General features: G+C 41.2%; 1 protein-coding gene across 3 annotated transcripts in view; it reads right to left on the bottom strand.

Annotated features, from left to right (window-relative positions):
• Nucleotides 1-16312, bottom strand: part of scn4ab (sodium channel, voltage-gated, type IV, alpha, b) — a 46215-nt gene that overhangs the window by 29405 nt on the left and 498 nt on the right. The window contains exons 1-5 of one of the 3 annotated variants that reach the window (XM_069185757.1): nt 16200-16221; nt 2643-2958; nt 1611-1731; nt 1082-1169; nt 456-584 (exon numbers count right to left, since the gene is read on the bottom strand). In XM_069185757.1, coding sequence (XP_069041858.1) covers nt 456-584; nt 1082-1169; nt 1611-1731; nt 2643-2906 — 602 coding nt within the window. In that variant the 5' untranslated portion in view covers nt 2907-2958; nt 16200-16221. Of the gene's footprint in view, nt 1-455; nt 585-1081; nt 1170-1610; nt 1732-2642; nt 2959-5912; nt 6137-16199; nt 16222-16312 lie in introns of those variants that run through there. The other 2 variants (XM_069185755.1, XM_069185756.1) reach the window with 2 other exon arrangements.

The raw sequence follows: 16312 nt of genomic DNA on the forward strand, positions 1-16312 counted from the left end.
GACTTGAGGATCGTTAATAAATCAAGGCATGATGGAGAGAGAGCAGCTCTCACTGAAATGGTGAGAAATGGCATAGCGGTTTCATACTGTGGTGGGACAGGCTAAATATAGGTCTGGTACCTGACCCTGATTCCATAGTTGACAAACGTTTTCATTCAAACACGCAGTGTTGTTCGGAAAGGTTAAAGAACACTGGAGTTGAACACACAGGACTAGATCGGGGAGATTAATTCTAATGTGCTGCTGATGCTGTGATCCTTAACCCATTGCTCACCTCTTTAACCCCCCAGCCTGTTCAAATGACCCCCCAGGTCCTAGAGAAACGTGGGTCTGTGTGTCCATCTCTGTAATATCTCTCTCCCACGCCCAGGTAGGAGGCACACAGAAACAACGCCTCACAATTTCCTTTCTGGCAGTTATTTCTCATAAATCAGCAGAGCCGAACACATACTTACGCCATGGTAATAACACTGAAGTCCAGCCAGTTCCAGGGATCTCGAAGGAATGTAAAATCTCCAATGCAGAAGCCTCTTGCTAAAACCTTGACCAGCGCTTCAAAGGTATAAATACCTGTAAAAGCATATCTGAAACACAGTGGGAGTGGAGGGCCAGAGTTTAAAAGATGGACATAGACTGTACAAATATAATAAAGGGGGAATATTCTCAATACTTAAGATGAACACCTTTATAACAAGGCTTCAGTGGCTGCAAAAGACCCAGTCTAAATGTAATCTAATAGACCTAAATCTAAATAAAACCTAAAACATACAGTTCCTAATAAGGTTATCATGAAATATTTTAGTTTAAAGGACACTTTCAGAAGTAGGAATTTATCCCACAAATATCTTGATTGATTGAGAAGGATCAGAAATGTCCAGGTGCACTTCTTTTCTAAAACCCCATCTTTCATCACCCAGCAAAATGGCATAAAATAATTTTGAATAACTGGTTTTGCAACCTGTAGTTAAGTGCTGAATGAGCAACAGACTTTGTTAAACTACAGCATTCACACAAATAGTGGTGTTAACGAATGGTTCAATATATTTATATTTATATTATAATGAAATAAATGCATACTTACTCTACGTTTTTACTCCAGGATGGAGGGTTGTTCATTGTCATGAACACACAATTTGCTAGAATGGTTATCATGATGAACATGCTAAATAATTTAATTCAGAATTAAGGAGCAAAAACAGCCCAGGGAACATGGCCTAGCTCATGGACGTATCAGCAAGATATATTTCTCTCTTACTTTGATTTTATTTTCATGTATTATCAATGATAGGCTGCCAAGTTGAAGACATTAGGACAGAAAGAGAAACTAGTTCCAAAATAATTTCTGTGCTACAAAAAAATAAATAAACGAATATCTGAACTGAGCTACCTCACCCAAAGCTATACTGCTCCATCGTCAGGAAAAACGTCATTGAAAAATAACGTACTAAAGGACTGAAGAAACAATATTTTCCTGAGAGGCTCACAGAAGATTAAAGAAAATAGACTGTAGCCCCACTAAATACAATCCAGTCTTTTCATACATCCATGCATTCAGAGATAGCTGTTTTATTGTCTCAGGAAAGCCAAAAAAAGGATTTTTGCAAAAGGATATGAATGTATTAGAATTTTAATCGCTCCTCTCCTAATAAGACTAAATGGGCTCAGAATGTAGCAGGCAGGCTCTGCATTAAACCTGTAGATTGTTTTCCCTCTGCTAATGACTATAAATGTCTGGAAAACAAAAAGAGAACATTATTAAACACTCTGCTGCAGTCACTTTTCTGAGGTAATTAAGAAAAGCATATAAGATTTTTTACAAAGAAGAGAAGGCCATTAGGCCCATCTTGGTTGTTTGGTTGCTAGTAGCAACCACTAGTAGCTTGATTTAAGGATCTCATCCAGCTGGTTCTGTAAAGAAGCCAGGGTATTGACCTAAGCCACAGTGCTGGGGTGGCTTGCTCCAGGCTGTCACAACTTTCACACAAGAAATCTCAACTGGAAACATCTCAACAGCTTCGCAAGCAAAAAAACAAAATGCTGAAACTAAGATTCTAGTGCTTTTTCACAGTATTTTCATAATCCTTTTTTTTTGCTGTGAACTAATTTTTATTATAGTGTTTTTTAAACTCAACCTTGACCAATTTCTATTAAACTAAAATATTATATAATATACATAATTAAAAATACGTCCATCTCCGTAATTAAAACAAGCATTTAAATGTCTCTTAAGAGTCTCCTGCACTAGTAAAACACTGACTCTAGAGTCTCCTGCACTAGTAAAACACTGACTCTAGTCTCCTGTACTAGTAAAACACTGACTCTAGTCTCCTGTACTAGTAAAACACTGACTCTAGAGGCTCCTGACCTAGTGAAACACTGACTCTAGAGGGCCCTTGTACTAGTGAGACACTGACTCTAGAGGCTCCTGACCTAGTGAAACACTGACTCTAGAGTGCCCTTGTACTAGTGAAACACTGACTCTATAGGGCCCTTGTACTAGTGAAACACTGACTCTATAGGGCCCTTGTACTAGTGAAACACTGACTCTAGAGGCTCCTGACCTAGCGAAACACTGACTCTAGAGGCTCAAGTACTAGTAAAATGCTGATTCTACAGGCTCATGTAGTAAAACACTGACTGACTTTCTTTGCTCTGTAGTAGGGGTCCAGGTCCTCTATAGGGTCGTTGAGAATCTCCGGAGGTGGGTCACCGTATATGAAGGGCAGGGGTTTGCCAGCCTCCAGGTCACTGGCAGGCTTGGGGAGGTCTTCCTCGGCCACCTCTACGTGCTGCTTCTTCTGCTTCTCAGCCGCCTCCTGCTCGACGCGCCTCTCGATCTCCGCCAGAGACTCCGGCGTGAAGCGACGGAAGACTTCGGGGCCTGTCGGAGGGAGCAGGTTCGCCATCTTCGCATTCTGCACCGCGGGCAGTTCCTCTTGCAGCTCTCTCAGCAAAGGGCTGCAAGACAAAGGTGTGTATGAGTTCCACCTGTCAGACGCCCCGTTCGTTCTGAGTTCTTGTCTCTATAAGGAGGACACCCAGTGTATAGCCGAGCTATAAATCACACTTCAGATAAGGGCTTGCGGGTTTCCCATCGAAATTGTTCATGGCTCTTCAGTGGTTTGTATGCTGTCCCCGTGTTTGTGTGGGTTTCCTCTGGGTGCTCTGCTTTCCACCACAGTCCAAAGAGAAGCTGGTGGGTTAATTGGTCTGGTGTGTTTGTGTCAGAGTGTGCCCGGCAATAGACTGGTGTCCCACTCAAGGTGTATCCTGCCTTGCTTATTGGGTTAGGTCCCAGCCCCCCCACAATCGTCTATGGGACAAACTGGCTAGAAAATGGATGGAGAAATAGATATTCACTAACAGTATCAGTACAGCATCAATAAACATGCCAGCTGACCTCTACTTGCAATTATTAACACACTTAAATTGTGCTCATAAAGCACAGGTTTACAAACACATAATGTAGTGTTAAAAACTGTTTCTCATTTGCGTTTGCAACCCCTAAACCAAAGTCTACCCTCTTCTAATCATGGGGGGACTTAGACAAAACAAAGCCCAAACCTTGGAGCATCAAAACACTCAGGAAGGTCAGATTCCAAGCCTCTTATTGCATCCCATTGCAAAGAACCAGTCCATCCGAATAGCTGGATACATTCACTGGCAATTTGATTTACATAATAAGGGCACTGACTATGTTCAACGCTGTAGGGAGTCCACAGCATAGATGTTCCCCGGAGGCAAACCCAAAACATTTCACCTCAATTCCAGCAACAGAGAGACTACATTTTATCCCTACAAGCAGGAATCTACATTGAGAAAAGTATATGGTGGCAGTGATGTGCCATTTTTCACCATTTTGTATAGCACATTATGTCTAACAATTACTTATTATGATTTCCTTCATCTATCCATCTTAAGCCCTTAATATATCCTTATTTCATTTATCCTAAATGGAAGCCTAACCCAGCAGGTAGAGCACACAAGGTTAACTGCACCCTGGAAAGGGTGCCAGTCCTTCACAGTGGGGCAAACACCCACACACACACAATTTAGATGTTAAATGAGAAGGAACTGAGGGTTTTAGGGCTGTAGTGAAGGTCTGGGGACTAGATTCTCAGGATAGGTCTATTTTATTTGTTTTTAAATATTACTCTTTGCTTAGCGGACACTGTTGTCCAGGGAGAATTGCAGTTGTTTACAATATACAATAAGTCGAAAAACCAAAACAGAAACCATAACAACAACAAAAAAGACAATATGAATAATTCCATCAATATCCAATAAAGAGCAGCATGAAGGTACAGTAATACCACGCAGGGACAGGGCAGAACAGTTGTTTCGCAATGAGGTCATTACAATGCAAATCCAGGGGGAGGCAAAAGATAACATCACAAAGTTAAGACAGCATGCGACCAGAAATCAACAGGAGTAGTGCAGTACATACTGTAAATACAGGTAGCCTGGGAGTGACTGAATGTATAACTGAGAGAGAAGACAACAATGACATTACTGCCCCTGTCAAGTGTGTGTGAAGGCAACACACCTGCCCTATCTATCAGCTGAAAGTAATTAGAAGATACATGCAAAGCAAGTTATTATATCAAACCAAAGGTGCAGGAACGCCAACTGTAAAACTGCTATTTTAAAACAGATGAGTTTTTTTTATGCACAGAATTTTTAAATTCCTCAAATGATTCAACCTAAGAAAGAAAGCTGGCCGTTTTATTTTTGACTGCGAAAGAGCATTTTCTTCCAGGGTGTTGACGTGGTGAAGAAGTTCTAAACGGATAATATGGTTATCCCTTTTTCCCGTTGTTAAATTGCAAACAGATATCTCCCTCGCAGCCTGAGCAGAGCGTCTTTAAAGACCAGACCCTTTCCAGCTCAATTTCAATACCATTTTCTCTTCCTTGCTTCTCGCATGCAACCCCTCTCCTGTGCACTCTCCTTGCCTGCCTGAATGGATCTGATTTACTGCCATCTTATTCTCTCGGCACCTTCCAAATGCTGATCTCTTCTTATTACCCCCTCTTAGACCCAGCTACACCAGAGCTTGTATTATGTTTCCATAATTGCCCTCGTTTACCGGTTTGTGCTATTTTTTAACAACTCAGCAAATCCTTAAAATGACTCACCTTCATGAAAGCTTATTAATAACATATTGACAAGGTAGAAAAGATTCATTTTGAATTTTGCTTATGGGTGACACTTGCATTGTACGTCCAATACTGGAATTCCTGTCCTTGGCTTAACCGAAGTTTTATTATACCTGATCCTACTTGTGATCATATCTATTATTTCCTTTTGCATCTGTATGTAATGTCAAATATGGCTAAGGGTGTCTAAACAAAATAATAATAATAATGAAAGTAACAAAATGAATTTCAGTTCTAAAGCTCCTATGTCAGTGACAGATACAGGTACATTGTACTGCACACTGTAACCTGCAACAACCAGAGTGCCTGTTTCTCCTTCGCAGTCCTTTTTCAGACAGGCAAACAGTTCCTGTCCATCTGGTTTTTTGTTCGGAATGCACTTATTTCTGGAAGAGGCGAAAAGGTTTCAGATTTAAGTTCATGACTGTGAGTGCTTTTTAAAAAAAAAAGAAAGAGCAAATTGTTTTTACTCTGTTATCATGCAGCTGAAATGCAAAACTTTTTTCAACAGCTACACATGAGTGTTGCTTATCTGTATTCTCAGTCCCAATCCAGTCCTGCACTTTGACTCTTTCATCAAATTTCAGCTCAAACTATAATATGACCTAAAATATTAAAATATATAGATGAAGGAAAATTGATAAGGGCAAACAAATGAACCTTCCAATGAAGGGTCATTTTTGGAAAAGCAAAGCCGGTTGTGCTGTTTGAACTACCTCAAATAAAAGATTGTTAGCAAATCTTGTCACTTACAGGAGCCTGCGAGGGAATCGTAATTGTTTCCATTTCCAGACAGAAGTGGTTTTATTCTTTTCCCAAACTTCTAGTAACAATTTGCTGGACATCTTGTCCGGATCCATGACTTCAGTTATCAGTGAATGTTCCTTCCCGCAGTCTCTATTTAAAAAAATGCTCCCTTTCTGTCCCTCAAAAATGAATTTAAAGGGTCCTTTTGTTCATTGGCAATGATTATGAAATTTTAAGTTCCACCCTCTGGCTGCATTTGAAAGAAATGAAGCTCAAATCAATATTCCAATGTTTTTTCCCCCCAGTGCAGCACATTCCGAACTTTTCCCAGAAAGTTCACTTTTAGTTCTTCCTCTTTGTTTTCTTTGTGACAGTTGATTGTTCGCCTCATTCGAATTGTCCACAGCATGGCATGTGCCTATGTTTTCTAGAGGTTAATTTTGTTGAGGTATTAATCTTTGAGTTCCTCTTCACCTCTAAACTGAATTGACTGGGAGAGGAGCCTTTTCTGCTGTTCTGAACACCCAGACAAAGGCAGATTTTAACACTTAACATGCCTGGTTTCTTAAGACAAAAAGCAAGTGTTTCTTTTTTACTGTATAAACTGTGGGATGTCTTCACAGTTCAGCAATACTTTTATCCAAGTCAAGCCAAAGACATCATGAATGCCAAACGTGTTATTCAAACAGGTTGTTCAATTTAAGAGCACATGGCCGCCAGAAACTGTGAGAAAAGGCCCCACTCATCAGCCTAAAGAGTCTGGTCCTTTTTATGGCATAATCTGATTTTAATTCCACAGAAAGAACACAGACAAAGAAGCAGTGTTCTTTTCTTTTTCAGTAGTTGTCTGGAAGCCCGCCATATGCCTCCCTAAAAATAAGTAGGCTCTTTCTTAATTGCTGTAGTGTGTACAGGGCAGATAAAAACAACAATAGATTCTGAGAACATCTCTGGACTAGGTCAATGTCACTCTACATCCTATTGGGCTCACTAAGAGGTCAGTCTGGCCAGTCAATTATCCATCATAATGATGGATGTATTTACTAATAAGCCATCCATTTTCTAATCATTTCTTCCAATTCAGTGTCACAGGCAAGGCAGACTGTGACACCCTAGATAGGACCCCAGTACTTTGTGGGGCACACACACAGATACACACACACTCACCCTTTAGGCCAATTTTCCCAGGAGCCAATTCACCTACCCGGAAACCTCACCTCTTAGCGGAAACCCACCCAAACAGTCCATCAACAAAGTTAATTGAAAAGAAATACATCGCTTTAGGTAGGAATTACCATACCTTGGATTTTCCCTTTTTAATACAGCAGATATGTCTCTAAGCTGATAATTAATTTGCTGTATGTGGAGTACCACAAGTATCTGTTTTAGGATCCCTGTTCATCATGATTTGTACAGTATCAATGATTTAGACACTGGTACAGCTAGCACCTAGTCAAGCTTACAGATGATACCAGACAGAAAAAGAACATAAAGTATACATATGCAATTAATAACTCTACATAACAAAAAGACTTCCTGTAGAATTTGTGTATAATTTTGCTCAAACGTAGAGAAAGATACTTCTGCTCTGGGATCTGTCCAGAGAAGAGCAACCAACTGCATTCTCAGACTGAAAGGAAGTGTCCTGCACTAACAGGTTAAAAGAACTGATATTGAACAGAGAGGACTTCAAGAAGGATATCCAGGCTTCTTTAAAGAACTGGTTAGTCATGATCCTCAGATCAATTAACTGCTAAAAGTCCAATAAGTTTAAATGGGCGAGTGGTCTCATCTGCTTACTTTCTTCAGTAATGTGCTGATGCAAAGTAATCTTAGTTTGCACGGAAGTTACAGAAATATTGAGGTACTGAAGCCCGTTTTGCATCGGTGACTATACCTAAGTAAGCAAGGTGTTACCGTGGACTTTATATATAAAATAAAATAAAGCGTTAGAGAGAGACACAGACGCGGGCTCGTAAATCCACAGGTCTATAGTAATAAATAGGTACAGAGGAGCTGATAGGCGAGAGGGCGCAAATAAACGACAGAGTGGGCTTGGATGATTTGGAAGATGTGCTCGGGGAGAGCGCAGGGCTGGGAAAAGCCAGCGCTGGGTCAGATACGATGGCCGCCCAGCTGCTGCGGGCAATCACCAGCAGCGTCGGGTTTCAGCAGGCCGATGACTGCGCTCATTCCTGCCGCTCTGAAACCTCCAGCTCTCACATCGCACCGATAAACAGCCTCGCATTCCAACTCGGCTTACCGGCTCCCTCTCTCCCACTTTCTATTTTACTCGGGAAAAACCCGCTCGCTTCCGCCTGCCCCTCCCGGCCAACATGTCGCTTCGAGTTAAGCTTTCATTTTTTCTGCCAGAAATGGCCAGCTCACAGTTATTTTCCCACAACTATTAGGCTACACCGTGCCATTCTAGTGGTCTATAAAAAGGCTGCTGCTTATATCCAGAAGGTTATTTTTTTAAAGATATTCTCCTAGCCAAAGGGGAAGGTACAGACTTAGAAGATACTTACTAAAGGGGGTCTTTTAAAGTTGTGAACGATATTTAATAAGTGCCTCTGGAGTTCTGGAGTTTAGGTCTAAGTAGCTACCTGTGTCTGAATTTCTTTTCTTTTCACAAATAAATACAGAACCTTTTACAGTGTTATCTATATACCTAAAACAGTATATATGCGACACCTAGATAAAATTACAAAGCCAATAGAATTACTTTTGCCCAGGTGCATCAGCTCATGTATCATTTTGAATGCTTGGAATCTACCTGTGTCTGAGCTTTTAAAGGAGAGGAGAAAGACAGGGCTGGAAACGCCTGTCCTGTTGGCAATCAGAAAGCTGCTGGGCCCTATTTAGGGTGTTAAAAGGGAGATCCATCCCTCATGGTGAAGTCACCTCTGATTCAATTGTGAAACGGGCTCGCCTGTGTCTGTTCGGGGACAGTGATGCCTGTAGCAAATCAAGAAACGGGAAGGAAAAAAAAAGTGTGTCTTTTGGGAAAAATTTACAGAAGGGACAGAAATCAAACAAAAGCAAAATGTGCTTCCGGCTGTCGAAATAGTAGGCCGGAAAACAAAGCAAGCAAAAGCTTTCATCTGCAGAATTGTGCATCACTCCTCCGGAAAATTGTGGCATTTATTTTATTAGATTGCTACTGAAATGGGAAGGGAAATGAGACGCAGGCCAGTCCGTACAAAATTTGGAGAGCACTTACTGAAGGTTCCTACTTTAGAGGTAGGAACCTGGAAAAGCAACAGGGTTGAGGGTCATTATGGGGTCATTAATTAGATTGGCTCGCAGATTTCCTCCTGTGTATTTCAAAACACATCCTCATTGCAGTCCGTCTGAATCAGGTTCATTAGAACCCATTAACAGCAGTGATACTGAAGCACTTTAGCTAGCTGCAATTTTTTTCTTCTTCAAACTAAAATGGCATTATGTGTGCAGCTTCGATGAGAGGAGCCAAGAAAGAGCAGGTCAATCACGTATACTGTAGGACTACGTTTTTAGGAGCAGATCGCAAAGTATCTGAAAACATAGCGTGGCATGGATACTGTAAAAAAAACAACAACTTCATTTCTGTCTGAGGATAATGGGCCTGGAGAACTGAGACAATTAGTACAGAATGTCTCCACAATCTTATAAACAAAGATGAAAATGGCAGATGAAGCAGGACTGCACAAGCATACTCTTGATTAATTAATGAACACACTGCAATAAAATGCTGAATTTGGCTTGGAATTAGAAGATAGACACATGTAACAGCCTCATGCATGACCAGTTTCTGTACCCCCGTTTGCCTATAGCTCAAACCACTGTTGATACCAGCAATGTTTTCAGCGCTCGTGAAAACACCCAATATCTTTGTTCGGTTTGTTAGGGGGGCAAGCTGATGAAGTCATGCTTTATGCTGGACAATAGTCGCCTTTTCAGCCCTGCTTTTGCTGCGGAGATCTGTGACCGCCGTGGAATCCGACAGTGGAAAAAAGAGCTGTGGGGCTGGAGGAAATGAGCAGTACCAGTCCCTGTAAGAATAAAAACATCCCTGCTGTAGCCTGGAGGTCACAAAGGCCACAATTCGCAAGGAAGGTAGGGAATAATGCTCGGAAAGAAGACTTCACTTAGCCCATAGGCTTGGGATCCCAGTAAGGATGATCCACATGATCCTGCACAGGATGTGCCAAGGAATATGGATGTATATAGGAAATATAGGAGTTGTTTTACAGTAGCTAGGCATGGAATGTGAGCTAGGAGTTACCATCAGGAAGCTAATTTACTCAATTTTAGGTTTTTGGCTCTGAGGGTAGCATGCTTTAATACACTGGATACTACTGCAGTAACAGTCAGGATAGAAATACCTTTTCTATTATTGTTGAAAAAATATCAACACTGTGAAACAGAACAAAAGTAAGCAAATCAGTAGGAGATCACATACCCCACTTTTGTTCTGCTAGCTGATTTAGGTCCTCTTTCTCAGGTCTGACTTTTCTTTATTTTTTCTATAATTCTTCAATCTTATTTTAAGAAATTGGACACAGTCTAGAAAGTAAGCAGCCCTGCGGGAGTGGGCTTCTGTTTTCTTAAAGGTTAGTGGTGGGTTCTGGTTGGTGTGCCCTTAAGACATATGCCTCACATGACAAAATGTCAAATTATCAACTTCAGGTTTCAGACTGATCAGATTGGTAACTCTTGGAGTCACCCAGAAGATTCCCTTGGAGAATGTAAATTCTATAATGTAAATATATAATGTATAGAAACTGAATTTCAAATTAAGGCAGAGACCAGTTGCACAGTTGCACCTTTTCTGAAAATGTCAGTTCGTATCCTGAATAGACTCCATTTTATATTAGCCCAGAAAACTTTGGAAGACATATACTATCCTCACAGTGATAAGATAAGAAATATATTTTGCCTAGAAGTCCAAAAAAACTGTATAGGTGGACATACAGTACTGTTCACTTTTTAACACGACACTGCTGAAATACATATTCTACTGTATGCCAATAAACTGGTCAGAAAGTCTGTGAAGAACTGGGACTGCGAGAACTTTTAGACAACACGTATTGCTCTGTTAAATGTGTACTGTGCAGTCACCTGGGGTTGCTTATAGCTTTTTTGAGGGTAGGCCTAAATCTGTGATTAGAGATGCAGCAGGTATAAAAACACAACTCATGCTTATTTGTGTCGTTGTGATTCCATTGTTATTAGAAGTTACCACACTGAGAGATGAGGATTGTGTTTACGTCTCTGCTCTGGGCTCGAAGAAGGAGTACACATGAAAGGAGGCCACTCAATCTCTCTCTCGCTTTTGGAAATAAGTAGCTATTTTTTTTCCAAGGATCTCACCCCGCCATTACTTGAGAGATGGCAGGATGTCAGCTTCAACAAAGTCAGCAGGTAGCTTGTTGCACACTACCGCAACCCATTTAGATAAAATCCGCTACCTGTTCTCGGTTTTCAAAGCATTTCAACATCAATTGTATCTCATTGGTATCCGTAACTAACTTAGAGCACAACAAAAAATGGGATATTTGGTTTTTGGTCCTCCCCAAAATCAAGTCATCTTGGCTGACTCCTTCCAACAAATGCCTCCTGTAATATAACACAGAACTCCAGGTCAGAAGACACAATGGCCATCAGTTTCAGCCTGCAGATTGTTGTCGGTTGGATGGGGTTTATGAAACAGCACAAAGCAACACATTTTAATTAATCATTGTCCCGTTTGTAGAGAAAGAACTTAAAAAAAAATGGCAGAACAGAGGCTACTCTAAAAGAAAAAAGCCCACCGATCTGGAACAGTCTGTACTCACAACCCACCAAAGGACAAATTAGCATTTAATAAATCTGAGCTCAGAGAGGCACATTGAAATCTGCTCTCCAGACTTCGCATGAGGGGTCACAGAACAATCGCACAGAGAGTTTAATGGATTCAGTGTTTTGTGCTCTCACACAGTAGCTGGTCTTCTAACTAAATTAACCAGGCTATCAAAACTGGTAATGATTGACTCAGAAGATTCCCGGGACCTTGTTTTTTAAACTACGCTTTTGAAAATCTCCTTTTAAACTTTCCATTGAAACTTTTCCTACTAGATGGACATTACTGAGACTTGCATAAACAAAATTTCTGCCCAGCACCCTGTCAATAACCTGTCAAGTTCCATGACAAGCACTGGGTCTTCACTGGGCCTCTGAAGACAAAAATGAAACTTGTGACTGAGGGCAAGACAAGCAGAGCTCAAAGTTTGGATATGATCCAACCCACAGTTATATCACAGTTCTGCATTAGTGTATGTGTGAATCTCTGTAATTAAAGGTATTTTAAGATTGTAGATTAACCTAACTCAAGCAATACAGTATAAAGGAAAAGATGCCCAAGACAAAAGAACAGTCTGGCATTTGCTGAATTACCTCTATCTAAATAGTTCCAATTAGATGACCACTACATCCAGCCCTCCCACCAGAAATAGCAGACGGACAACTCTTTCAAGCATTAAATTGCATATCTCAATAAATAATCAGTATCGGAAATATGAGAATATCCTATTATATACTGTACTGTAAATGCATATTGCTGAGAGATTCTGTTGCTGAGTAACCAAAACCTATCCTACAGTAACTCAGTATTAAATCTCTTCCAGGGCTGCACATTGTGTGTGTCTTTGATTGATACAGAATGGATTAGCTGCAGAAACCAGCAATCAGAGCCCAGCTCTACCAAGCAGGTGTAAGTGAATACAGCATCCCTGAAGTTCGAAATGAAGCCATCAGCTATTAATAACCGCAGCGCAGAGGGTTCTGAGACAGGTCAGGTGAGAATGCTGCTACTGCAGTGACAGGTGCAGCTCTCTTTACTATAATATTATCACTGGCCCAAATACAGCGAGTGCACTGACAGCCAACATGACCACAGCCAGGGATAGGCTTGTCTCCCAACCACAGAAATACAAAATAAAAAAATTAAAGAGGACCAAAAGAAAACATGGATCAGTATGTCTTTAGCACAACAACCAAATACAAACAGAAAACAGAAAAGCCATATGCCATCTGGTTGGAACATACAATTTACAATTAAAAGCTGACCCCCCTCCCTCAAAAAAGAATCATACTGGACAGGCTTCTAGACATAAAAGTGTTGCTTTGATATGAAATATTAATATTACTAATATTAAGGCCCATAAAGAGCCTTAGCTAGAGCTGAAAATAATGGATTAGCTATTATAATTATTTAAGGACACTGCATTGAAAATAAATTAGTTCCCTAAATAAATGGGTAATTCAGAAGCTACTGTATCCCATTAAACTAAAAGCAAAAACAAGCTTTTCACATGCAGTGCTGTGTTTTTGTCAGAAAATTCGCTTCACGTGTCATCACCGTCCAGTTCATTTCAAACTCAGCACCCAGCCCACTCCCTGACCATCCCAAACAGAAGGAAACCAGGTTTCATTCATTGTATTGTCAACCAACGGAGGAAGACTGTTCTGCAGTCATTGACTGATCTGCCAGTCAGCATCCAAGTCAAGAGAGCAGCACCTGCAAGCAGCACTGAGTGGAATAATAATAATAATAATAATAATAATAATAATAATAATAATAATAATTGCTTACACTTATATAGCGCTTTTCTGGACACTCCACTCAAAGCGCTTTACAGGTAATGGGGATCCCCTCCACCGCCACCAATGTGCAGCCCCACCTGGATGATGCGACGGCAGCCATGGTGCGCCAGAACGCTCACCACACACCAGCTATCAGTGGGGAGGAGAGCAGAGTAATGTAGCCAATTCATAGAGGAGGATTATTAGGAGGCCATGATTGGTAAGGGCCAATGGGAAATTTGGCCAGGACACCGGGGTTACACCCCTACTCTTTTCGAGAAGCGCCCTGGGATTTTTAATGACCACAGAAAGTCAGGACCTCGGTTTTACGTCTCATCCGAAGGACGGCGCCTGTTTACAGTATAGTGTCCCCATCACTATACTGGGGCATTAGGACCCACATGGACCACAGGGTGAGCGCCCCCTGCTGGCCCCACTAACACCTCTTCCAGCAGCAACCTTAGTTTTTCCCAGGAGGTCTCCCATCCAGGTACTGACCAGGAATACTGGAGGCAGGATTGACCAGCCCTGCCCAGGGTGTGCAAGCATGCAGCCAGTAATGGGATCTGTTTTTTTGGTGACTGTTCAGGTGTGGGGAGAAATAGCTGACAGATTAATTCAAGTTGACAGTACAATTCACAGAACCGAAGGCTGGAATGAAATCAAGATGTTGGGATTTGAGTGAGCAAAGGTGTACAAATACCTCTCACTGCAGCTGCACGGTGAACAAGACATGAGCCAAGAGTTTGCTCCAGACACAAATGGGAGGGCGAACACTTTCAGTGTTAATACGCATTAACAACCGGAGAAGCCATATTACGCTCATCTCTAGTTACCCACGGTAACGGCCGTGCGCAGCGACAAAGCAGTAAAAGATATGCTAAGGAAATGATCGCTTCTACCTAATCTTTCAATATTGCATGATTTCATAGTTCAGTGGAAATGAAAGCAGAAAAAGCTAAGAAAAGCATGCTGGAGCAGTAGATCTGGGGAATAAACAGGTACTCTATTAGACAGGATAGACTGAAATTATTCAGATGGCTTTTTCTGGTTAGAAAAAGATCTGTGTATACAAACAACAATAAAAACAACACCTGGCTGAATCTTAGACACTAACCTACAGTAGGTGATCACAAATAGAAAGAATACAGGCTTGTTTGGTTGGGTTACATGAAGAAGAAAGTTAGATGCACCTGATGACATGCGTGCACAGTGTCACAAGACATGCTTTGTGAAAACCCACTGCCAGGCAGGTCAGTCTGACCACCACTGTTCGGATCGTACAATCGTTTTTAACACGCTGCAGACAGAATCAAGTGAAACTAGGTGGAAAATGCTCAGGCCTCAATTTTCGTTGCTGAAAACTGTTGATTTAAGGCGGTAGTTTGCAAACCTTACGTGGATGCAAAAGCTAAAACATCGATAAAAAAAAAATAGCAGAGTATTTCAGACTGATCAGAGACATAACCACTGGAGAGAAAGCTTTGGTTCCATCCCTGATATGCGGATATGATTTTCATCATTTTAATACAGTTCAATTCGATGTAGTAAAATACAGCTCTTTGTCCTGTTTCATTCAGATATGCCGTGCATGTACTGTAGGTCGCTTCCACTTATCCAGCTACTGTGGGACTGTGACTGGAGAAGATGGCACCCGTTCTTCAGCAAACTGTTAGCAGTGAGAATTATGGTTTTAGTAGAATTTCTCTGCGTTTTGTTATTCTCAGCCGTGAAATGAGGAAGCGTGAACTGATCATATGGGGCCACTTTACTGGGGGAATAAACTGTGCTAACAGCATGGTTACGTTAACTGCGCAGCCAGATCAAATACTGTACATCAAAAATCATCATAACAAAAAAACAAAACACAAATCAGCTTTTGCCAACAATTAAGACCAAACCCCTGCCGTGAGAACAGTTTCCTTCCACTTTCTCTCGCTAGACAGACTTTTTTTAGTTCTTCTGGGGGAAAGTGCTGCTTATTCAACAGAAAAAAAAACCCGCAGTTGTTATTCATTTGTAAGCGTTACCCTCCGTCATGGTCACCCTAACCCTCCTCCGGCATAAGCCTTTCATATTATAATAGCTGGATGTTGCTCAAAACTAAAAACAACACCACGTTGCATTTTGAATTTCAAGCGGACAAAGGAGTCAGCGATTCACTTATTGATATATGAATGTGCATCTGTGATACTAACGGAAAGCCTGTTTCTTTACACTTCACCGAATCAAAGAGGCCTCACAATCCAGTAGCGTTAGTAAAACACTCAGTAGAAGGAGGATTTGAGTCAAATTGTCCCGACCTGATACAAGCAATGACACCCCTACCCGCGTTTTCTATCTTTATTTTTCAGAGGTTTCTTTTAACTACACAGAGCATGTTGCGCAAGAGTCTAAAATGTCGACTTTACCCCCTCCGCTGTCCACAGAAATGTTTGATCAACAGCAAAGTTCTTGGTAAAATGTTATCTTTGGTTAATCCTACCTTTAATGGGAAATGTGGTTCGTTGCCCACCCACCAATAAAAACCAATGAGCACCTAAGCAAAGGCAGGATCCAAATTGCTAGACCCTTAAACGAATGTGAAAAAGCCATTTTCAGCTAACTCAAGATTCAAAACCAACGCCAACAACGCAAGCACACCCGACACAATTTACTGTCTGTTTTCCATGAATGGTCTTTACCTACCAGGAACAAGACACTTCATTTCTCCTCTGAGTTTCAACTGTAACTTCGCTGGCCGCTATCATAATATAACGGGTTATATAATAGAGTATCTGCATGTCGTGCACAAGATTGGC

This window comes from Lepisosteus oculatus, chromosome 28 (genome assembly GCF_040954835.1).
Source record: "Lepisosteus oculatus isolate fLepOcu1 chromosome 28, fLepOcu1.hap2, whole genome shotgun sequence".
Lineage (NCBI taxonomy): Eukaryota > Metazoa > Chordata > Actinopteri > Semionotiformes > Lepisosteidae > Lepisosteus > Lepisosteus oculatus.